General features: G+C 42.0%; 2 protein-coding genes across 2 annotated transcripts; both read right to left on the reverse strand.

Moving 5' to 3' along the window:
* Positions 1 to 4,006: 4,006 nt before the first annotated feature.
* Positions 4,007 to 11,120, reverse strand: csrnp2 (cysteine-serine-rich nuclear protein 2). Its single transcript, XM_028583421.1, has 5 exons — positions 10,489 to 11,120; positions 8,472 to 8,644; positions 8,068 to 8,330; positions 6,436 to 6,732; positions 4,007 to 5,126 (listed from the first exon to the last, which is right to left on the reverse strand). Exons 2-5 carry the CDS (start codon positions 8,629 to 8,631, stop codon positions 4,170 to 4,172), a joined length of 1,677 nt encoding a protein of 558 aa, XP_028439222.1. The 5' UTR covers positions 8,632 to 8,644; positions 10,489 to 11,120; the 3' UTR covers positions 4,007 to 4,169.
* A 444-nt stretch (positions 11,121 to 11,564) lies between these two features.
* On the reverse strand, positions 11,565 to 23,574 carry tfcp2 (transcription factor CP2). The gene is made up of 16 exons (XM_028582450.1): positions 23,217 to 23,574; positions 22,650 to 22,845; positions 19,992 to 20,143; positions 18,831 to 18,907; positions 18,192 to 18,297; positions 17,811 to 17,917; positions 17,421 to 17,573; positions 17,206 to 17,316; positions 16,419 to 16,510; positions 16,191 to 16,239; positions 15,594 to 15,687; positions 14,697 to 14,787; positions 14,240 to 14,346; positions 13,169 to 13,311; positions 12,967 to 13,018; positions 11,565 to 12,856 (listed from the first exon to the last, which is right to left on the reverse strand). The coding sequence occupies exons 2-16, from the start codon at positions 22,769 to 22,771 to the stop codon at positions 12,819 to 12,821; spliced, it is 1,494 nt and encodes a 497-aa protein (XP_028438251.1). The 5' UTR covers positions 22,772 to 22,845; positions 23,217 to 23,574; the 3' UTR covers positions 11,565 to 12,818.
* Positions 23,575 to 23,719: the final 145 nt, after the last annotated feature.

A 23,719-nucleotide genomic window follows, 5' to 3' on the forward strand; every position in this document is an offset into this window, starting at 1 on the left:
GCGCTGGAGCAGCACTTTCAGACTGGTAGACTGGAGTGAGGCGGTGTGGCAACTTTCCATTTCACATACGTCACCCCCTAATGCCCAGTTGCTCTCCACGGCTGTGTCCAGTCACAACAGTTAAATTAAAGCCCAGATAAAGCTGGTGATTTTGCACATCTGTCAACACGCTCAGAGATGACTGTGGGAGCCACTCTCTCCTCTGATTATGGTGTTTTTTTAAATGTCCTCTCAAAATATTTCCACAGGCTTGTGTTGGGCTCCATCATCAGCCCTGAAGCTATCAGGCCCTGCTGAGTTCTTCCGGCCATTGGAGAGGTGAAACAATAGAAAGCCAGGGGCCGGATAGGTTAAACAGACAATGCATAGTTCTCAGAGCTGTGGACTGCTGCCAGAATTGTTCCAAAGGTAATTTGTTTCTGCATGTTTGTGGTGTTTCTTTGTGTGTGTGTGTGTGTGTGTGTGTGTGTGTGTGTGTGTGTGTGTGTGTGTGTGTGTGCCTACTCTCAGACTGTTGGCTCACTGAATCGCACCACACAGTGACTGGCACAAAAGAGAATGGGAATTGTAATCAGGTAACTTCAGGTAAAGAAACACACACAGAGGGGTACAGCAGCAATTTAGTATTGCACTTCCCACAAAGTTGGGAAACTTTGTAAGAAACACATTAAAAGCAGAATGGTCAACGTCGAAGCAGAGATATCCAGAAGTTTGGCTCCAGAAACACAGGATCCTACACTTCCCAGAATGCATATCAACAGCACCCTCCCCGCCTGATAAATGCTCACATCTTTAGACCCCCCACACTTATTTTCACAAGCTGAGAAGTACCCCTCAGGGTTAACAACTTTATGTGTAAAATCGGTGATGTGCCCTTTAATTTAACAATACAATCGCCCGCTTTAAGATAATACCAATCTTAAAGGAGAGGGCCCCTATAAACTGTGACATAACACAATTGATTCAGAAAAAGATGATACTGGATGCCTCTGATTATGTTACTATCTCCAGTGGTACTACAGTATAATCCTGTGGCGTGGATAAAATGTAGTGTCTCAGATTTTTAGAGTAACAACTGCAGTGAGTGAACCCAGTATGTGACACACATCTGCATGTAGAGAGGTTGTGTTTTAGAGGAATGCACCTAGTGTATGCTCCCATCTAGTGGTCAGAGACTGTACTGCACCCAGCAGACAGTCAGTCATGACCCCCCCAGGATCTAAATGAGGACAAAGGCTTAACGTGTTCTCCTTTTGGAGAGGCCTTTAAAGACACAACATATGATCTACAGACTTCACACAGGTCATTCACATCCGTTTACAGTGGATCATTGTAATGACCAGACCCAAATGGAATCTGCGGATGTTTTCACAGTTTTCAGCGCTGATCCTGAATTGAAATCTGCAGAATTTGGGGGACTGTTTTTCTGCTTGGTGTGGAGATGTGTTCCGTGTGGCCCTAGTGATGACAAAACCAACAGATAAACACTAACTAAAATAACTATTGAATCACTTTTCAAATCAGAAACGCTAAAACATGTGAACTATAATTGCATTTGAATTCATTTATCTTCAAACTGTCATCAAGTTAAATCTATTAGATCCAAAGCTAATATAGTAAAATCCCAAAAATGGATCATCATCAACATGGCTTTTGTGAATAAATGATAAATATAATTCCCATAATTAGTCCAAAAGTAGCAAAAAGTCATCAACGGCAGCTCAGCCTGTAATGTTTCCAGCCAGTGTTCATGTGAAATAAAGATGTATTACCTGCTGAAACCAACACAACACAAACACACAACTCTATCCTTTTAAAATCAGTGTTTTATTGTTTTTATTTTTGTAAAAAAAAAAAAACTTTAGGCAACAGTTAGCATGAGAGTAGTTCTCACAGCTTTTAGGTGAAGTCTAAACATATCAGTCTTTTCTAACAATCGCACACCCCTTTCACACAGAGAAACACACAATCACATAGTGTACTGGAGTTAATTGGATGCAGTGGTCCCAGACCTAGGTCTATTAGTAGAAAGCCAAGGACAAAAGCTCAACAATAGGCAGCTTTTAATCATCATCGCTTTAAAGATGGTACTATGTTGAGGCAAGTCACGCAAACACACAAAGGGCCACAATAAATCTAAAGCCTCACATTAACTACAGGAGACCGCTTTTTTTTTTTCTTCTTCAATCTGATGGTTCAAAGCGTCATCTAATTAGGGTTGAACCCACTGCTTTGGTGCAACTCTTAAGCAGATTTATATTAAGACAATACAAAAAAAAGAAAAAAGGCAAAGAAACCCAATCGGACATCTCATACACGGCAGCACATCCTGTGTTCGGCGAGCCGTCGCCGAAAGCGACAGCTGTAATTGTAGGCAACAAAACAAAGGACTGATTTTGTGTAAGAAGAGTCGGCACACTTACACAGATCAGTATTAATCAGACATCGCTTAAAAAAGACATTTAAAGACAGGCAATGTTATACGATTGCATTTACATACTCAATGACAAAAAAAAACAAAAAAAATACGCCTCATTCCAGAATCTCCACATTAATCGTTTGTGGTGCAGTAGCTATTGCGTTTCTACGAGAGGCTCTGCGACACATCAGTCATCGAGGAACAGCTCTGTGAAATCAGATTTCTCATGACGGCGGAGAGAGAGAGAAAAAACAAACAGTGAATCGTAAATATGTAGGCTAACATCAGCACCTTTCAGGAATAAAATATGTATCCTCACTAATATACTCCCCCCCTCCCCTTTTTCATAATACAGTACATGTACATGTACACACGGATGCATACAAAACTCCCTCTTTCACACACACACACACACACACACACACACACACACACACACACACACACACACACACACACACACACACACACACGCACACACACACACACACTAAAATATACTAAGTCAGGTCGTTGTCAATCTGTTTCATAAGTTTGTAACATCACATCACTTTGTAGAACTACTTTCTTTGACTCTTTCAATGCTATATTCTTCATATGCAATCTGACTTGATTCGGAATCATCTCTTCCTCATAATGTACCTAGTATAATTCATTAAAAGAGGAGAGGCCTGTGGAAGATCTATCCTGGCATTTCATCAGAATAACAACAGGACATGAGTGACTACATGGGGTTACGGTATAGCAGTATAAAAGATCTTCCTTTCACTCAAAACAAAACAACAACAAAAGAAAACAAAGACTAAGGACTTCAAACCAACAGGATCTAATCCACAAAAGACACATTAATCAAGGAAATAATAAGTAATATCATAGGCATTGGAACTACAGGTAAACTAGAGGTTTTGTCGACAAAAATCAATCGCATTTGCACGAGCGGCGCGAGGTGAGCGAGAGCAATAACTAATAAGACCGGTGTCGGTCCGCTGCTCTGTGTTGGTTTTCCTTCGTGAACAGCAGCGGCGCAACACTGGCCCCTCGGTTTCACAATGTGCGTACGGTTAAAAAAAAAAAAAAAAAAAAAAATAAAAAAGCAGCGACCTCGGCTCTGTCTTGCACATTGCAAATGCATATACAGTACACAAAAACAAGTATTTCCAGGATAATTAGGTCTGTTTTCAGCGGAGGATTACTATCGGAGGCCTTTATTTGGCTTGACTACAGCACAGGTTTGCTGTAAGGGAAAGTGAGCGAGTAGGGATCTCAGCTCGGGAGCTTCGGGCTCACTGCAAAACTATCTGTGTTTAGCATCGATAGCTTTGTTTTTTTGTTTTTATCATCGCCAAACAAAAGGCAAACGTCAGCATTCCCTCATTGTGTTTTCTGTTCGCTACGATGGGAATTAACAAAGCACTACTTGCGGTGTACTTTCCCATTTTTTTTTAAAAATGTTTTTCCATTAAGGCCGTATTCATCACCCCTAAACTGAATAACGTACAATGTTTCCTTGTAACTGCATCCATATTATTTCTCGGGAGTAGTCTGTATGTGCTTTCAGCATTCCACCCCCCCCCCCCCCTCAGGTATTGTAATACTCACTTCTTATTCTCCACATAATTCAATGACAGTCACTACAAGAGATTGCAACCTGTAATAATTCTTGATAATAGCAGTGATAAATGTGAAATGTGTACATTTCTTTTCATCTTAGATGAAGCTATTGTGCAAAATATCTGCAGAGAAGCTAGAGCTAAACTTCGGGGGGCAGTGGATTGACTCCTTCCTCGGAGCACGCCTCCCGTTGGCACTGCTGCACATCAGCCAGGCTGTGCCGGGGGCTCGAGGGCCTCTCCTCCGCCACTGCCACGCAGCCCTCCGAGCGCAGGATCACATTGGTCAAAGACTTGCCCAAAATCGGCCTGCAGGGGATCTCTTCAGGTTTATCATCTTTCGACTCCTCTCCTCCTCCTCCTCCCTCTTCTTCTTCTTCTTCTTCTTCTTCTTCTTTCCTTTGGCCTCCTCCTGAACCCTGTTCTCCCAGCGAGCGCTCCTCCTGTTCCACCTCCTGTGCTCTGTGCAGGCCCTCGAAGGCCCCCGGTTGGATGGGGCCCAGCTGGTAGTAGAGCAGAGAAGTGGAGTCTTTGAGGAGGGCCGAGGGGCTCTCCTCCTGGTTGTCAGTGATGCAGAGCACCGTGGCCCCCGTGGGGAAGGGCCCCTGCAGGAGGACCTGCTCCACCCCTGGCACCCCCGCCTGCCCGGGCAGGAGGCAGAGAGGCTGCTGTGCGCCCAGCTCCGGCTGCACCGCCTCCCCCTCCTGCTCCTCGCGCTCCCGCCTCTCCTGCTCCTCGGCGCTCTGCAGGTGCAGCACGGCCGTCTCGTTCTCCCGCTCCAGGATGTCCTGCTCCGCCAGGAGATCCTGAACCTCCGCCGCCGTCTGCGCCTCGCTCTCCTCCAGCTCGGAGTCCAGGCCGGCGACGGAGGATAGGTCCGGAGACGTGGGGCACGTGGAGGAGGGGGAGGACATGTGGTCGGATTCGGCGTACTGGTCGCCGGTCCCTTGGATCAGCACCCTCCTCTTCTCCAGGTCCAGCTTCATGATGGTGTGCAGGTAGTGCGTTCGGACGCGTAGAGGGTTGAACTCGATGCGGCCCGCCATGTTGCCGCAGCCATCCCGAGAGCAGCCACACGGGAACGACATTCGGTCCACCTGGGAATGAAAGGAGAGGTCATTTCAGTTCCAGTTTTATTTGAGTCTAAACACTTTACGGACTCTTTTTAGAAGTTATATGAATGTTTACAGTTAAATCCGGTTGCGGTTCCTCCTAGTCAAGTGAAAATATGTCCAAACAAAAGAGAAAGACCATTCATAAAGTTAAACACCTGGATGATTCTTTAACAGGTGTGCCACTTTCATCAACAACATCAACAATACTAGGGCTGCAATGAACGATTATTTTTATTATTGATTTTCTTCTTCCACTTTTGTTATTTTCTGGATCTATAATTCATCTGCGTTTACAAAACATCAGAAAAATGTCCATCACAATTTCCTAGATTGAGACATCATCACCTCTTGTTCTTCTTGCCCCCAGTTATTACATGACACAAATGAGTTGTACCAATGGATGATGGTGTTAATGACTACTATTTGATTCACTGCATCAATGGGTTGATTTTTGTTAAATTCAGCTCATTTCACCGCATTGATCAATAAAAGAGAAACTGCATTTCAAGCTCAACGAATGGCTCTGGCTGCAGCCCTGTATCATACCGTGCTTTGAATATACAGTAGCATTCACAATTCCTAACAGGAGAAAGAACTAACTGACTTATTTTACCAACTTAAATTAAACTACTGTACACATGCACAGAGGCACCTTTTAGGTGGCTCTCTTCCCTTAGATAGTAAAGTAGAGACTTTCTTGGTGCCAATACTGAAAAACAAAGTACAAACACTGTTTTGGTTTTTTTAACAAATGGAAGACAGAGAGAGTGACCGACAAGAAGAATAAAACAGCAGAGGTGCTGCAGGAACTAAATATATCTACGCAGTACTATTTTCAAACTATAAGGATAGTCTCACTGGAATAATGAACATGTTTATATCATGGATACACAATTCTGGCTTAGATCACAGCAGACATTTTTTGACTGGTCATAGTAGGAAAAGGTGTTATGAATAACATTAGCGCTGGCTCCCAGCGTCCCAGTAAGCCATGACAGGGTGACAGGGAGCCAGGATGCACAGTACGGGGGCCCTGAAAGTCAAACGGCCATCATGAATTTCCTTATTTATACCTATGCTTTTTTTTTTCCCTTCTGTGATGTCAAAAGATTTCCCCTGAAAAAAGGCCACTGGGAATACAAATTGCACATGACTTCAAATGATTCAAGTATTGTAAACCGGGCACACGTTTCACTGAGCAGTGAAGACTCATTCCAGCCCCTCAGTGGAAAAACTGCACAGTGGCTCCCTTCTCTCTGCACGTGCACACAGACGAGCCAACAGGCCTTACCTGGCACTTAATCCCAGCCTGGCTGCAGCCGCAGTGGCGCGGGTCGCAGTACAGGCGGCAGTCGCAGCCGCATTCCTCCCGCGAGAGGCGGATGGTTCGGAGCTCGGCTTTCTCCCGCGCATCGATGCGGGCGATGCCGGACGCTCGCAGGAGGGCTCGGCGGCGCTTCGTGGGCAGCGGCTGAAGAAAGAAGCAGTCGTCCACCTCCACCTCGTCCACGTCCAGGTCCTCATCGGACACGTCCTCCAGAGTCAGCAGGTCTGCCTGGGCGCACTCCACCGTGCCGTTCCTGGTCAGCTGTGGACGACAGTTAGTGTACAACGGCGAGCTGGAGACAATAAGAGACTAATTCCCTATTTAAAGCTCAAGAGCATGGTAGTTAAGATTGATACTTCACAAACAGCTTCATCTGTATCTTAATCATTTCATACTGCAACTCTGAAATGGACAATGTCAGAAAAAGTACTCTTTATTTTTTTTTATTGAAGTAGTAGTAAGTCATGCAATCAAAACCCTCCGTAAGTATAATAAAGGAGTATTATCACCAAAAAGTACTTGTTCTGCAGAATATTGGCCCCCGTAACCGATTCATAAGCAGCATTTAACGGTTGTAGCTGGATCGAGCTTCTGATGAATATTGGAGAGTTTTACCTCTTTGTGCCTCAAAGAATTATTTAGTTGAAACCATTCCAAAGGATTATAAAAAAGGGAAATGTCTCTTTGGTGGACCTGCCAACAACTCAGCTACACCTGGAATGTGACTACACACTGTCAAAAAGAGTAACCAGTAACTTTAAATTTAAATATAGATACATGTAGAAGTATAAAGTAGCATATAAATGAGAAGTACGTGTAATTAAAAATGTTACCCTCATGTTATATGATATTCTACATGTCAAGTGAAACAGGACACTGGGCTCATTCAAAAAAACCTTCTCTTCATCAGCAAGGGTGCATAACATTTTGTAAGACGTAATACGCAAAAAAATACTGTATACTTGACCCAAAACTAGGGATGCACCAAATACAGATTTTTGGGGTTCGGCCGAATCCCAAACCGAATACCGAATCCTACTCCCATCCTCACAGTACACACATTAATGTGTGTAATGTACCGGAAGTTGCTGCATTTTGGCTGCTGTCTGTAGATTCCTTCATGCACAATTCATATTCTTTTGGATGTTTCATACGCGAATGTTTTAACAGCGGCCATGTTGTGTATGGTTTAGGGTCCTTGCCACCACGAGACAAATCTGCATTGCAAATTGACCATGTAGCTCGACTTGAATGGCCTTCTTTTGACTGAAAGTACTGCCAAAGAGCACTTTTTCTGCTCACAAGTTCCATTTGCCCTTTCTCACAGCCTACTGTATTGAACGCTCCACCTACGTAAACACCTTCCTGTAATAAACGGCGGCATCATGACGTCGACCAGCGTAGCGCAAGCGTAGGGTTCGGTGGAAAAAAATTCTAAGGTTCAGCGGAAACCGAACCCAGTCAAAAAGGCCAATATTCGGCCGAATCCTGGATTCGGTGCATCCCTGCCAAAAACAAGGCACTTTGATTTACCTCAAGTCATCTCTTAAATCCACTGATCAGTCACACAGGCTGAGATAAAGATGGGAACCCTACCTTCATCTTGCGGGCATTGAGCTTCTCTTGGCGCAGGTGCTGGCGTAGAGTGTGCCGGTGGCTCGTTTCCTGTTCTCGGGCAAACTCGCCCAGCGTGTAGTGTCTGATGGAGGAGTGGTGACGGGCCATGCCCAGGGAGCTGCCACCCTGGCTGGGCACGCTGGTGAACCCCTGCCGCCGGGGAAAGTAATACACCGTCACCACGTCAAAACGTACCCGTTTTCCCCCCGGTGACGGCTTGTGCTGTCTGAGGATGGAGGTGGCTGAAGTGGAGAAAAAAAGCAAAAACGTTTGGAACGCAACGTTATACTTGAGTAATTAAATATTTTAACTAAGCTAATTAACTGTTTGAGTGGGTTTTTAGAGTGTATTGCCTTTAGCGTGTGTCTCCGGTTGTTCCTTACGGGTAAATGCAGTGCTGGAGGGGGGGTTGAGGCTGTCACAGCTGTCAGCGCTGTCACTGCTGGAAATGTCATCGTCGGAGTCCTTAGGTGTAGAGAATGGAGAGCTGTTGTCCACCTCTTCATATCTTCGTTTGAGGCTGAGGGACGAACCTGCCTCCATGGAAACTCGGTGTCTGAGGGCACAGAGGAGCACAGGTCCAGCCACAGACAACACACCCGGGCACCAGGAAATGTGAACCCAGAGATATGTGTGTGTGTGTGTGTGTGTGTGTGTGTTTGTGTGTGTGTGTGGGGGAGAGGGTGAGGGGGGGAGTGGGTTCTCATGGATGATTTAAAACCCTTTCATCAACGAAAGGCAAAGTGTGGATAACGTTTGCCGCACTGTGTTATATCTGTTTGCTAATTAAACTCCTAAAAGACTGAATGCGTTTGGATAATGTGTATCTGTGTCAGTCAGGTCGGCTCTCAGCACAAACACAGAAACCAAAAAAAGGTGACATCAGCTGTTTCTGTTTGGTCTCCTTTCATCTGTATTCCAGCTCCATCATTTCCTCCCTCTGCGCCCCCCCCTCCCTCCATCTCACATGAAATCCTACTTTAAAATCATCAAGTCTAGAGACGTCACCATGGCAACTAGGCAAGCCGGTTTAAAGCGAACAGCCTTGAAGCAAATGACTGGCCATGGCTTTTATTTTTAAATCTTAGTTCTGCTATAAACAGTGCAAAGGGAATTGACATTAGTGAAGCCGGTCAATCACAGCAGCGGGTTGCGGTCAAACAGGGTGAATGAAAAGCAGCATGTTATATTATATTATATTATATTATATTATGCCCTAAAGGTCTGTGGTCAAACTGCATCCCACAAAGCTTTGTATTTTCAATCCAAATAAATGAATATTCACGATGCTATTCCATAAAGACGTATGGTCATGCTTATCTTATTATATATTCCCTATGAATAAGGTACTTCTAAAGGTAATTAATAGTTTACTATGCAAAATCTACATCCGTAGTATGTATGAGGCACATTTTTGACTGTCTGGGTTAACATGCTACTGACAGCAACATGCTGCGTCTTTATTCCTTAAGGGGACAGCTCCAAATGAGCCATTTTCCAAGATCTCGAAGGGGAAAATCCAGCCTGACGTGGGACTACCATGTAACATTTGAATAATATTGTACAGTGTAGTTTGTCCTTATTCTAAATAGAGACAAGGTGTAGGGATGATGTCATGTAGAGACAAATCCTGGAGCTGATCTGAGGACAGTGAATAATAAAACAACTGCTGCAGTCACGGTGATTTTTACTGGGATATGAGGACACTCCCTGTCAAAAAAAAAAAAAAAGTCCTAAAATTGGATGTAATGTCTCAAACAGAAATGATGAGGCCAGAGTGTGAAACTAATCCATTCATGTCTTGATGCTGAGGGAGATGTCGTGTAGTCTGTGTTCATTGAAACAGTACACAAATTATATTTTAATGTGGATTTCCCATCTATGTTCCTCTTTGGAATTAGGTTTTTGACCTAGTAAGGCACACCGTAGGAGGCTGCAAAGTCTTAACATGTTCAGTAAAGATGCCAGTGTGGTTATAGCATCAATGTGAACCATTTTCCACCTGGGGACTCCCAGTATAAATAGGGCAAATGGAGCAGAGGCTGAATTTTGATAGTCTGCTCATTTCCCTCATGAAAATCAGACTCACCCTCCTGTTCCTTTAAGGACTTAGTTGGACAGACTTGCAGTGTGCTTCCAGACAATTAGGACTACATGGTGTAGGCTATTTACCTTCAGGACAGGCGGTGTTGGTGAGGGGTTTGTTAAACTGGTGTACATGCCGCAACGGACTGCGTTGGAGAAGGTTGGATGTTATCTGTCCAACAGGCAAAGGCTCAACCGTCCTCTTTCTCCAGCTTTACCCTTTTCTTATTTTTTTTTTTTTTTACACACACAAAAAAAAAAAGGCACACACACAATGGCAAACCACCCGGTTAATGAAATACCAAACCCTCTTACCTGGGGCAGAAAACAAGGACCCTTATTCCAACCAACTCGTAGGTCGTTTCCCTTTCCAATGTGAGCTGCACATCAATCTTTCAACGCCCTATGAGATGCCTTTTTTAGTACAAAACCGATATCTCTGAACAGAGTATCCAGACTGCAACCGTGGGGCAATCGTAACCTAAAGTAATCGGTCTGGAAGCTTGCGTGACTGTCAATTTGCAACACTTGTATCTGACTATAGCAGGCTACTTAGGCTCCATGCTCATTGTTCTGCACACACGAAGAAAGCAGGAGCTGTCTACTAGACCTGCGGGTTTTATTTAAATGTTGCATGCCTATCCATTTAAAGGACAGACGGCAGAAATAGGGACTTCATATGAATACATGCGATTTATTTCCCAACATGAATAATATAATTAGCCGAATGTCTTATCTTTCTGATAGGCTTGCGATGTATAAATCCGCTGACATCTGTGTTCGTTTATCCTTTTTCTCGCCGGGGCGGGTTCAGTCGGCGGTGCTTACTTCGCTTTCGTCTCGCATTAACACGGATTTTGGCTTCCTTTTTTTAATCGAATGGTGTCAAAATGTTGCAAACGTAACGAGAAGACGCCTGCCTTTCTCCCCGTTCCGCCCCAGCCCCGTTTGTTACAATGTAACAATAGAGGAAGAAATTCTTCCCTGTAGCCGTATATATACTTTGTGTGACATCACAGGCATGCCTTGCGCTGGAGCATGCTGGGAAATGAAGTGATTTTTTTTCTTCTTCTTTGTTCATATTGTGCAGAAACCGACGTGCAAAAATTGTCTGGGATTTAACATAACCCTGACTCATCTATATATATACACAGTATGTAACATCATCATTATTGTGCCCCGTCTTTGTTAAAGCTAGTTTCCATAGCGACAAAATGCATGTCTGTAGCAGGCCTTCACATCTGCCCAGCAAAGGGAAAGGAATGTATTTAATATGAATTAAATACTCTTTTTTTGGGGGAGGAGCTTAAGAACGTTTAGGATATTGTGAAAAATCTCATCATTTTATTTTTGTAAACATTTTAAAGAGACAAACAACAGATGACAGCCAGTACATGGGTAAGTCTTTTAATAAACGCTGATGAGATGGGGCAAAGATGATTATCTAAAATGACAAGCTATCACTTTCATGTAAGCAGCACAATGGACTGAACATAAACTAACTATATCTCTTCACATGCAGCTCTGGTGTGCCCAACCGCTCCTTTTCATTACTGTTTTGAAGTTATTAACATCCAAAAACAATAAAAAGAAGGGACATAAGTATGTTAAAAAAAAATTGCCACATGATACTTTATGAAATTAAAAATTTTAAAATCTATTTACAAATAATGTTGGAAAATGGCCAAAAATAAACATGATGAAATGTTGATGTGCTAAAAAAAAAAACTGATAGGGATGGGGGGCACATGGGCCAGAGACAGTTTGCTGGTGTAGCCACTGTGATCACTAACATAGACAGTGTTTCATCATCATTCAAGGTTCATAAGTAACAACCACGAGTGCCAGTGTGAGCTCTACACTAACTACAAGGATCTAACAGTGTTTGGGAATCTGCAAAACAGGCTTTTCTTTCTCAAAAGTAACAGTTCAAACCAGGAAAATAGTGAAATTGTTAGCTTTTAAAAAGGAATCAGATGTTATTGAGGACAGCTGGATGCCAAACGTTTCCCTTGATGTCCTGATTGCTGATTTGATGTCTCTTGTGGTGCTTTGTTTGTGACTGTTTGATTGTGTTTGCTATCATGCTACCATGTTTCTTGCAGACTGCCTTGAATGGATCCCGGTAAGGCAACCTAGCATGAAGAGGAGACATCATGCTGCTTTGCAGGCTGAAAGTCAATAACTGTCAGAGTAACTATCTCCCTTTCTGTCGTTTCGATTTTTTTTTTTTGCTTATTTGGTTGTTGGTTTTATAAAGAGACGACAAATTGTTTCTGAAGCACAGAGCTTTGGCACACCAGATGCTCAGCTAACAAATAAACCGCAATAGCAGCTGTAGTGCTTCTAACCTCTTTCATGAGACATAAGCGACAGAGGAAAATGCAACCATTTATGGGAGACAATGGCAGGCGAGAAGGAGATTTTTCACTTCACTGTGGTAACAGTCACTCACTCAGAAGTAAGACAATAAGGTATAGTGAGAAGAGGGCCAAGTGATTCAGTCGCATGTTCATCGAAGCAGCCTCAAGATGTTTCTCGCGACGTCCCCACATATTCCAGGAACAGCGAGGAATACGAAGCTCTAGAGAGGCTGACTGGATCGAGTCTAAAGAAGAGAGCAATGCTTTTCTCTTGCCCAGTATTCACTTCAAGATGATGTGGTAGCCGTCATTTGAGTCATCTGGAAAGAAAAGAAAACATAGTTCATCAAATAAACTCGCAGTGATAAAGATAATCATGGTAAATATAGAAACACATAAATCATTATTTATTAATGCCACGCTTATATACCTTTCATTGTGTCCAAAACAAAACAAACTTCATCCTGAAAGTTCTGAATCATCTGTTAAAAAGAGAGTAAATGTTTAATGGAGGAGGGAAACAAGCTAATGCTGTTTATGAGCATGTTCAATGACAACTAGTCTCCATCGGTCTGTGACCGTGATGTGAAAGTGTAGCCTTGGTAAAGGCAGAGAGCAGAGGGATTACTTGCCTCATCACTGACCAGCACATGGATGCCAGTGGGTCCCTGTTTGAAGATCTGATTTATCTGTCTGGGTGAGATGTTGAAGAGCTGAGCGATCTTCTCTGTCAGCTCAGCAGCTGTGAGCTCCTCCAGGTAAATGGCGTGATATACTGAACGAAAAAGGCAAGCACCAAAACCAAAAATTTAAAATTTTTCACCTGCCATTTCTAGACAGTAAAATCTGTAGTTAAAGTGAAAGCCTACTGGGACCTCTGAAGTAACCTAGAAATCTAGACGCACCCTAGCGGCAGCAAATGTAATTTGTAGCCAGGGTTCATCTAGCAACTCTCCGTTGGCTTGCGAGCTGGAAAAACCAAACTCTAGTCAGGCCAATCACATCGTGTATAGAGTCGGTGGGCGGGCTTAACATAAGGACGGCAGAGTTGGGACGGTTCCGCATGAATTCCCTGCTACTTGAAAACAAAGATGGCTGCTGCTGCTGGCAAACAGCGGCCTTTCGAATCAGCTTTGGCCGCGACTCTGGAAGACTTGGAATAAAGCACAGAAATCATTCTTAAAAAAGGAAGAGGTGTTCAGAGTTTTGACGACCGGATAAGGTAAAAGTTTAATCTATCAACTAGCTCCGCTACATTCTTCGTTGCTCTGCCTGGTTGTAGCGCTATCCTATTGCGTGCAGAGGGAATTTGAAAGACAACCATTTATCCCGCCTCTCAGATTGAGCCCTGCCAATGGTGAGTTCCCAGACCCGACATCTTGAAGTGGGTCCGGCTTGTCAGGCTACCTCTGAAGTTCACAAATTAACACATTAACTTCTCGGTTTAGTCCGTATTAAAACCCAAGATATAAAAACGTCAAAGTTTTACAAGAAGCTGCCAAACTATTTCCGAGCCTGGCGCCATGGGCCGCTCTTACTTTTCTTTTTTCATTCCAATGTTTGATCTTATGGTACGGTGATTGTGGGATTTTGAGGTGTGCCTTCTCACTTCTCAAACTCTCAGGCATCCTGTCCTGAATTCAAAGTTGAATTTATGTTTTTGCTATAACAAAAACATGCTTGAAACATGAACACGCACTGACCAAAGAAAGTGTTGGCAGCGGCATCTCCGTTTTCATGCTTCGGTTGCTGCTCCCGTGCCTGCTGAGACTCCTGGCAAACGTAAATGGTCAGCCTCGGGCGAACCACCCTGTAAACGGCATCCACAGAGAGGAAATAACAATATGTTCATACGTGTGTGAAGCCTTTCTTACGATACATCAGGTGAATGACACATTATAAGATGGGATTCTGCGATTGTGTCCCAAACCGGCAGCAGCAGATGACCGTCCACCAAGAGCCTGGGTCTGTCTGAGGTTTCTCCCTAAAAAGGAAGTTTTGACTCGCCCCTAGCACACCAAATGCTTGCTCGTGGGAAATTGTTGGGTCTCTATAAATCATAGGGTGGTCTAGACCTACTCTATCTGTAAAGTATCCTGAGATAACTTCTGTTGTGATTTGACACTAAAAATAAAATTGAATTTATTAAAGAAGACCCACCGTCCTTTCAGTGCATTGAAGAGTCTTATACCATCAGCTGGCCCACAGATCTGAATGACATCCTCCCTGGTCAGCTTCAACAGGTCTGCCCCTGGCACACAAAACACAAGACCCTGCTTAAGAAAAGGTTTGACTCCGACCTGCGGTCCTTTGCTGCGTGTCATTTCCCCTCTCTCTCTCCCCCCTTTCACATCTTCAGCTGTCCTATATAATAAAGGCCTAAAATGCCCAAAAAAGAATCTGGTGTGCTTGGTGTCATACAGAGTTGTCACCCTGCGCACTCTTAATAAAACCAGATCTCTGGTCTACAGTTGTTGTTTTTTTTTTTACATGGAATATGTAACATTGCTGGCTTCTAACATATATCTGATAAGTAAGTAATGACTTAGTAATTGTGAACTGTTATTGACTAATCGGACATGACAAAAGCATCCATAGCAACGTAACACTGGCTCATTCACAGTGTTTTGTGGTTTGTTAGACTTTTTTTTTTCTTTTTTGGAGTATTAAGAAAGAATAATTAAGTGATCATTTTTAAAGTGCTTTGTAAAAGGCCAAATGGCATTTCATTACTCTCTGCATGTTTTACCTTACACTAATCACACAGCACTGAATTCCATCTTGTGCCATGTTGAAAGTGACACAGAAACTTTACTAGGTTCAATTACTGTTGTGACATTCACGTAAAAGTGTTTATTCAGACATGAGACCCACACGTTTTACATAACAAGGTGCACGTCTGAAGGAGGCTTATTTCTAACCATATTCCTGTCTGTCTCTTTACTCTCTAAAATGTTACAAATGACCAGAGCCCACGAGGGCTTCAGTCAAGCTTTTTTTGTGACAGTCACAAGTGACACTAAAACGAATGGGTGTTTAACTTTTATGTATTATTACCTGAGAAGTTGGTGAAGAGCCGACAGAAGGGTGAGAAGCGGTTTCTTAAAAGCCACTGTTGTGCATCCTGTGGCGTTGCTGTGGGTAACAAATTCTGGAGGAGGGAAACACAAAGACAGAATCCAGAATAAAACACTTCATCTCGAAGAGCATCGCAGAGCTTGCTTGTAGCAGTCACGAGTGAAATTACTGGCATTTTCTAAAACGTCAACTCATGCCATACAGGATAGTGCATGTCCTATACTTGAGAAAACACTGAAAATCGACATCTGCCCAAACACATACAGGGTGTACAGCATGAAATATTCTGACTGGTCCGGTTTCAAGGCTAAATAATAGAAGCATTGAATCATGGGCTGGTTCCCTGTAACGCATAGAAAAGATAAAATGTGAGTGTTTTATATTTTTCATTATTTAATGCTTTTATCCACACCTTGGGGTTCATTTTTGTTTGTTTTCAAAGTGCCGGGAGGCAGAGCCTTAACATCCAGATGTCAGCTTTGCATTTGTCAACATTAATATTCATGTGCAGTGGTTCAGGGAGGCAGGAGGTAGCCAGGCAGGGAATCCAGAATGCGGAAATGCACTTGTACTTACATCTGCTACCTGAACGACAGGCTCAGGAGGATGGGTTGGCGATCCATTCCTAAAAAGGATGAAAAATGTACCATGTTAGAAGCCTGGAAGAATACAGAGACCCACATTAAGCAGAATTTAAACCTCATGCATGTTACTCACTAACCAAAACCACACAGCTACTATGTGGATTTTATGGTAAATTCAATTCAACCACCATTAATCAGGAATCATTGACAGAATGTATACCCTTCCGCAACTGGAAAGCTGTTGTGTGTGCTTGTGCTGAAGCCAGGAGACGGGGAGTTGCTCACATATGTGACCTCAGGCCAGGGACAGCACTGCAAAAGAACACTTGTGTTATTGTGGCACCTCAGAATTACATTTCTGCTGTCAACAGTTATAAGCTGCAGCTTTCCCGTACATTTAAGTTCCGTTTGTGTGTCATCCACAATAATTTGTTGAAATTTGAGCCAAAGTTCATTAATTCATTAGATGGACAATTGATTATTTAATTTATTTAATTTCTAATCAAGTATTTGTAACTGCTTGTGTAATCGATTCTATGGTTTGTTGCAATAAAAAACTGCCAATCATTCTCTGATTACAGCTTCGGAATGTGAGGATGTGCTGCTTTTCTCTGTATTATGTCATTGTAAAGTGAATGTCCACACAGCTTTCCGGGATGGGAAAAAAAAACGTGCTTTGGTTTGTCGGCATTTCTTTGAACCAATCTCAATCGTCACTAACGCCGCACAGAGCAACAGGGCCTCTTCAACATAGCCTTGGGAAGGAACTTGTTTTGGTGGAACATGCGTACGTTCAAAAGCTGTTTTAGTCGTGCAACAGAAAACTCAGATTGGACAGATAGTCTAGCTAGCTGTCTGGATTTACCCTGCAGAGATCTGAGGAGCAGTTAACCATAGTCCTCAATGGACATCCGGCCTAAAAAGAGTGACATTAGCCGGAATTTCCTGCGGCACCAGAGCAAATATGGAAGTGGAATGTCGTGTATATAGACAAGTGATATGCTAACCTCTGTCAGGATTGTGGTTTTATAGGAGGGCTGGTACTTTTCCTTTTCCTGTGGCGCCTTCTTCTCCATCTTCTCTCTGTCAGTCTTCTGCTTTCTGTCTGCACCTTTAGGCTGAAACAGGTCATGTGGGAGTCATTTAGGTGGTGGTCATAAATAATAAGTGTGTACAGTACATCAATGTTTTTTTTTTTTTTCCCCCTTCTCTTTCTCCTCACCTTAAAGACTTTGACCTGACAGGAGGCAGAGTGGAGGTGTTCTGTGTACTCTTCATTCTCATTCTCTTTAAACGTGTCGATCTGGATCCGAAAAGGCACCCCCTTTTCTCCTCCATGCTTGCGCATTGTGAATTCTGTGCTGATGCAGTGTACCTAAAAAGGAAAAAAGGAATATAAAATGTTAATCTGTGCAGGAATGATGACATAAGATAAAACTTAGGTCAGTTAAATCAATAAAAAAACAGATCTTGGAAAACCTGTTGTATTAGTGATTACTGCCTGCAGAATGACATTCATGCCTCCGATTACTGATGTTGCTTGTTTTTTTTTTATTATTTTTTTATGATTGAAAGTAATTCAGGAAAACAAAAGTGTTGTCCGTCATGCTACCTGGATAAAAACTGAGGTTCTTTTTGATGGGTCCCAAAGGAACTCCACAGTGTTAAGCTGAGTAGGGTTAGCCCTTGGGTCGATTATGCCGACGGACATGGGGATATCTGCAATGGATCAATGTAAAACAAGCCGTTATCAAAAGAGTACTTAATGGACACCATCTTCTCCATAATATCACCATTGTCACCTAAACTTTGTACTTATAGCTCAGGCTAACAGTCAATATCCTGGATTCATCCAAAAACTACTGGATGGTTAATATGCATACAAGACTTCACAGCAACATTCTTTCCACACACAAATCAAATATGTACGTATAAGACCCAGAACCTTCGGGAGCCATCAAAGCAGACCGGCCATTTTTTATTCAGTGCTCACCCAGGTCGAGGATGCGATCCCCGGGCCTGTTCCAGCGCCAGCCCTCCAGCTGCTGGTGTTCTGTGTACTGAAGTCGTCGGTCATGAAACACCACACGGATGATGCTCTGAAATTCAAAGAGATTCATTCAAGGCAGATCTTAATGCTATTGAAGCTAACATGTTTATTCTGGTTTGTCCCGGCAGACCTGTGCAAATATATTGTAATATATGTTAGGGCTGCACGATATGAGGAAAATGTGCGATAACGTTGTCGACTATTGCGATAACGATATTACTTGCGATAAATAAACAGATACTAAAACATGTACTCAGTTCTGCTGCTTTCAGTATTCTTTTAAAATACAACACAGTGCTTGTTGAATTCAAAACAAATCATTTCCAACATTCTTTTATTGAACACTGAATAGAATATAAAAGGCACCACTTAAAAAAGAATGAGTTACATTTTAATGTGCACTTTTCTACTGATATTTTCTTTCAACTAACAAAAAAATCGATTTTGTGTCTATTGCGATATGTCGCAGCCTTTCGTGATGTGTATATTGCGCCAGTTGATATTGCAATGACGATTAAAAAAAAAACTGATATATTGTGCAGCCCGTATTTATGTGTGTGAACTGGCATGTCTGGATCTTACCTTCACCATTTTATCAGTGATTTCCGGAAGTTCACCAATTTTCCGATTGTCAAGCATTCTAATTTCATAGGACTGCCCTGTAATGACAAGTCCACATAGTGAATAAAAAGTAGGGTGTGGTCCTAAATATTTTTAAATATTATATTATAAATATTTAAAAGACACTGATGACTTTAAGACACTGTTGCAGGCTACGTTTTAAAGCTAGAGTGAAGATAAAGGTATCATATGAAACTACACTACCTAAGGCATCCACTGGTCATGTTAGCTCATCGCGAAGGGGGGATTAATAACGCTCCAAAGTTAGGCTCAATTTTGGCAAGGGAAAAACTGGCATTGCCATTTGCAGGATGTTTGGCTTTAGGAATACCGTCTCTGCACCACACCCTCTGCACTAAAGCACGCGTACAATTTTTTCTGGTCACTCAATACTCTAGAGTTTCCCTTTATTGTGTTGACCGCTGTAGTGTGTTCATGTTAAATAAAAAGTACATTATAATGCATCTGCTTTTGGGGTCAATTCTTAATGTCAACATTCATATTTCAACTAATGCACCAGGTTAGAGGGTTCCAAGTACAATTTACAACATTAGTTATCTGAGAATCTCTTTCATATCGAAACTAAATTGGTATTTTAACTGAAATATCCGATAATCAAAAAGATTTACGATCGAATTGGGACCTTGTGAATTGGAAAATCAGTGGCAATACCCAGCACTAATAAAAAGATCTCAATAAACATTCACAGTTCATATCCAACCTTTGTAGTCGTATTAATCACAATAATATAAAACATGTTAAAGTTAAAAAGAAAACTTGTTTAATTATTTATATTACATACAAGAGTAATGTTGCCCATGGTAACACCATGACTATAAAGCCAATTCTGCAGTACCACATAACCAGAGATAAAGATGATACATCACAAAATCTGTGTAACAGCAAATAACAGGCTGAATTGCCAGAAGAAAATGTATCACTATGTTGGTGCCAGTGTACCAGTGTATCCCCCCCTCCCTGTCTATAAAGATTTACAGTCATCCAGGTAATGAAATACCTAGAATAACTAGTCTAAAAGGTAACTGTATTTGCTTTCAGTTGTTACTGACATTGAGTTTACACAAATCTGGACATAAGTGTGGCAGGGCTCCTGATGCTGACCTTGGTTGAGGTAGGTGAGTGTTTCATCGTGCAGTTTAACTGCCGGCGAGGTAGCTGCACACAGAACATACTGAAAGGGAAGGATCTTGTTGTCGCTGTCTGGAGGCAGGTTGGACTCCTCCTGTTTGAAGATGGGGAGGGCAAGCACATCGCTGGAGAACAGAGACAAAAGAACAACGCTGTTAATAAGCTGCCAAAGCCTGATTACTGTGGGACACACTCATTATTTCATTTTTTATTAAACAAGTCTACAGAAGATTTAAATTGACATTTAACTGTTCAAGCTCATTACTTTCAACCTCACAATAAATTGAAAGTTAAGTGGGTTAAGTCAAATGGAGAGTCTTACACAACACTTGAGGCTGAATGACGGGTTAGTGTGTTTGTCAGCTTTGCAGTTCATTAATTATAATGGAGGCAACTACTAAATACCAAGGTATCCAGTGAGAATCTCCTCTCAACAGAGACATTTCAGGAACAAGCGGTACCGGCTTTGCAGTTTGTACTGTAGCATTTAACAGAGCACTTAGCCAGCCAGGAAAGGGCAGAAAAAGAGAGGCATCTTTCTCCAGCAAGTGTTCAAGGCTGCAAAACCTAAAAGGCTTTCACATGATTCCCATCATGAAAAACTGAGCACGAGAATCATGAATATCTATTTGGACTTTAAACTCTTGATTAACACCCCACAAAAACACAGAACTGTGTGTGTGTGTGTGTGTGTGTGTGTGTGTGTGTGTGTGTGTGTGTGTGTGTGTGTGTGTGTGTGTGTGTGTGTGTATATCAGGGATATGCTGCATAGTAGTAGGCTAAGTCGAATGCCCTAACCAAATTTCATCAAAGAGTATTCTTCCATCTGATAATCGACCAGCAGTGTACTGCTTTGCAATTCATCAGCATGTGGTAATTAATTTGCCCTTCTGCTATTATTAATCAGTGAAGGAATTCACATGCAGTGCATTCATACCTCATTTTTTTACATTTTGTTATGTTGCAGTCTTATGCAAAAAAATCTTTAAATACATGATTGGTTTCTCATCATTCTACGTTCAATACATAATAATGACAAAGCGAAAACTGGATACGATTTTTTTAGCAAATGGATTAAAAAGATAGAACTAATATATCAGACTGACATAAGTATTCAGACCCTAACTCAGTACTTAGTTGAGCAAATTTGGCAGCAATTACAGCCTCACGTCTTCTTGGGTATGACACCAAAAGCTTTGCACACCTTGATTGGAGCATATTTTAATAACGGATATCTTTGTCACAGTATGATGTTGCCACCACCACGCTTCACTGATGGGATGGTAATGCGCTTGTGGCGAGCGGTGCCTGGTGTTCTCCAGACCCGATGCTTAGAATTGAGGCCAAACTGTTCAGTCTTGGCTTCATAAAACCAGAAGAATCTTGTTTCTCACAGTTGTAGAGTCCTTTAGGTGCTTTTTTGAAAACTCCAAGCAGGCTTTCACTGACTAAAGGCTTCCGACTAGCCAATCTGCCAAAAAAACCAGATCGGTAAAGTGTTGCAATGATAGTTATCCATCTGAAACTTTCTCCTATTTTCACACAGGATCTCAGCCAGAGTGACCATCAGGGTCTTTGTCCCCTCTCTTACCAAGGCCCTTCTCCCCCGATTGATCACTTGAAAGTAGAAACATCTCAAAGATGATCAAGAGATATGGGAGGCACCTAAGCTAAATTTTAAGTGTCCTATCAAAGGGTATGAATACTTGTGTCAATGGGATATTTTAGTTTTTTCTTCTTAATAAATTTGCAAAGAAATTCTAAAATCCTGTTTTCGCTTAGTCATTACTTATACAGCTGCAACATAACAAAATGGGGGGGGAAGTGAAGGGGTTTGAATACATTTTTGAATGCAATGTATGTATGTATGCATTCAAAGTGCAAAGACATTTCTCTGCTCAAACTGCACACTGATGTCTACACAAAGCATATCTGAGACAAAAATATGAAACACTGCACATTAATAAAAACCCATCTGATTAGACAGAAACTTTTGATCCCTTATCTTAAAAAGATACCAAATACCTTCGTATATAATCTACAATCAATTTCAAATAATAGTGCTAGTGTTCAGCAAATTATGGGATTTTGAAAACAACTATGAGAAACAAACCACAAAGCAAGTTATACTGTAAGTGAACTAAAAAGCAACGGTCATAAAACCACACTGTTAAAGCAGAGGTCAAGTGAAAACACACACTGCTGACATTTAAATATCAAGCAGGTGACAGTTTCACTAACTTTAGAAAGTGACAACTGAAGAAGGCATCACTTTGAGGGTGCCATTACTGTCACTGTGTACACCAATTAGGTATATGTGCAGTTACGTGTTCCAAATTCCCCATACAATGTCCTTAATTAATTATTAACCTGCTAAACCACCTGTGCTACCCTAACCTGTCTCAAATAAGACTCTCAGCATTTGGGACACTCAGTTTTTGGGAAATAATTTGGGACACTAAACTACACGTATACAATTAAGCCCACTAAATAAAAATCAAATTTTAAACAGGTTTGACTTGTATTTAAATAAGTCACAAATCACATCACAATATTTGGGTACAATATCTAAGTGTAGCACTAGCTGCAAGAAGACAATGCACAAGCACCCGTATAAATCTCATACAGTACCTCATGCTGTATGCCCCAGCACCAAGCTCCTGCCCAATGCCCGACAGACTGGCATCAAAGTCCTGGACCAGTCCGGACTCAATCACTTCATCAGTGAGAGGTAATTTCAGAGCCCACGCCATGGTGACAATATGGAGATCTCACGGAGTGCAGTTCCGTTTCAAACTTGCGCAAAGCTTTCCCACAGCCTTCCAATCTTTAATGGAGAAAGTGAGAGAAGACGTTTGTTATCACTGGACGTAGCTCCAACTTTAAAACGGTTATAACAACGTAACGTGTGGATGTTTGATTCGGAGGACATATTCAACATCAACCAGATTAAAGGGTCAAATTAGCATTAGTTTGTGGAACTGACAGTAACAGGTTGTCATGCTGAAGAATGCAGAGCTCCTCTTGAGGTTAAACGTTATATGCACGTGTTATGCAGTCGTGCACTTATGTTCTGTTCAGAAAAAAATAACTTGTGTTGAGCCACATTCTTTTTTAGTTTTTACTCTTTTTTTTAATTTAGGTAGATAACGTAATAAAACAAAAGAAACTTAATACAATTGAAGAAACGTATCATACCTTTGAGTGAGAGTGCAGCTAACACTGCGACAGTTTCATGCCATCATGTCGCGCTCCTTCGCCCCAGCACTAGAACAAACATGACGAGCTAACCTGCTACAAGCTCGTACAGCTTGCTTGTCAGATAGCTTAGCAAGGATACAGCTAGCTATTCTTCGCCTCACTTATGAGGGATTCACGGGAAGAATGTATTCCTGGTAGACGTATATATTCATCGAGACATATCTAAATTAGTTCAGACTCCTAAATATATGTAATAAAATATGTCCTGCTTTTGTTTGTTTATCTAGCTTCATCAGGAAGAAAAAAAGCGTCCGTAACTTCCGTTTCTTCTGGTCTTTTTCTTCTTTTAGGTTCCCTTTAGTGAAGAAGCGTCAGAGCCGTAATGGCTGCCCCACCCCCCACAGGTCAAAGTTTGAACTACATTCTTACGTCTAGTCTTCTTTCTTTTTTCTTCTTCTTCTTTATTCATTCATTCAAGAATACAAATATACAAACAAACA

This window comes from Perca flavescens, chromosome 7 (genome assembly GCF_004354835.1).
Source record: "Perca flavescens isolate YP-PL-M2 chromosome 7, PFLA_1.0, whole genome shotgun sequence".
Classification (NCBI taxonomy): domain Eukaryota; kingdom Metazoa; phylum Chordata; class Actinopteri; order Perciformes; family Percidae; genus Perca; species Perca flavescens.

Coding starts and splice junctions, on each gene's coding strand:
- tfcp2 (XM_028582450.1), bottom strand. CDS start 22,771: ATGGCGTGGGCTCTGAAATTACCTCTCACTGATGAAGTGATTGAGTCC. Junction 18,908..19,991: donor ACTCACCTACCTCAACCAAG/GTCAGCATCAGG, acceptor TTGTCATTACAG/GGCAGTCCTATGAAATTAGA. Junction 17,574..17,810: donor GAACCTCAGTTTTTATCCAG/GTAGCATGACGG, acceptor TTTCCTTTTTAG/GTACACTGCATCAGCACAGA.
- csrnp2 (XM_028583421.1), bottom strand. CDS start 8,631: ATGGAGGCAGGTTCGTCCCTCAGCCTCAAACGAAGATATGAAGAGGTG. Junction 8,331..8,471: donor CTCCAGCACTGCATTTACCC/GTAAGGAACAAC, acceptor TCTCCACTTCAG/CCACCTCCATCCTCAGACAG. Junction 6,733..8,067: donor TCAATGCCCGCAAGATGAAG/GTAGGGTTCCCA, acceptor TGTCGTCCACAG/CTGACCAGGAACGGCACGGT.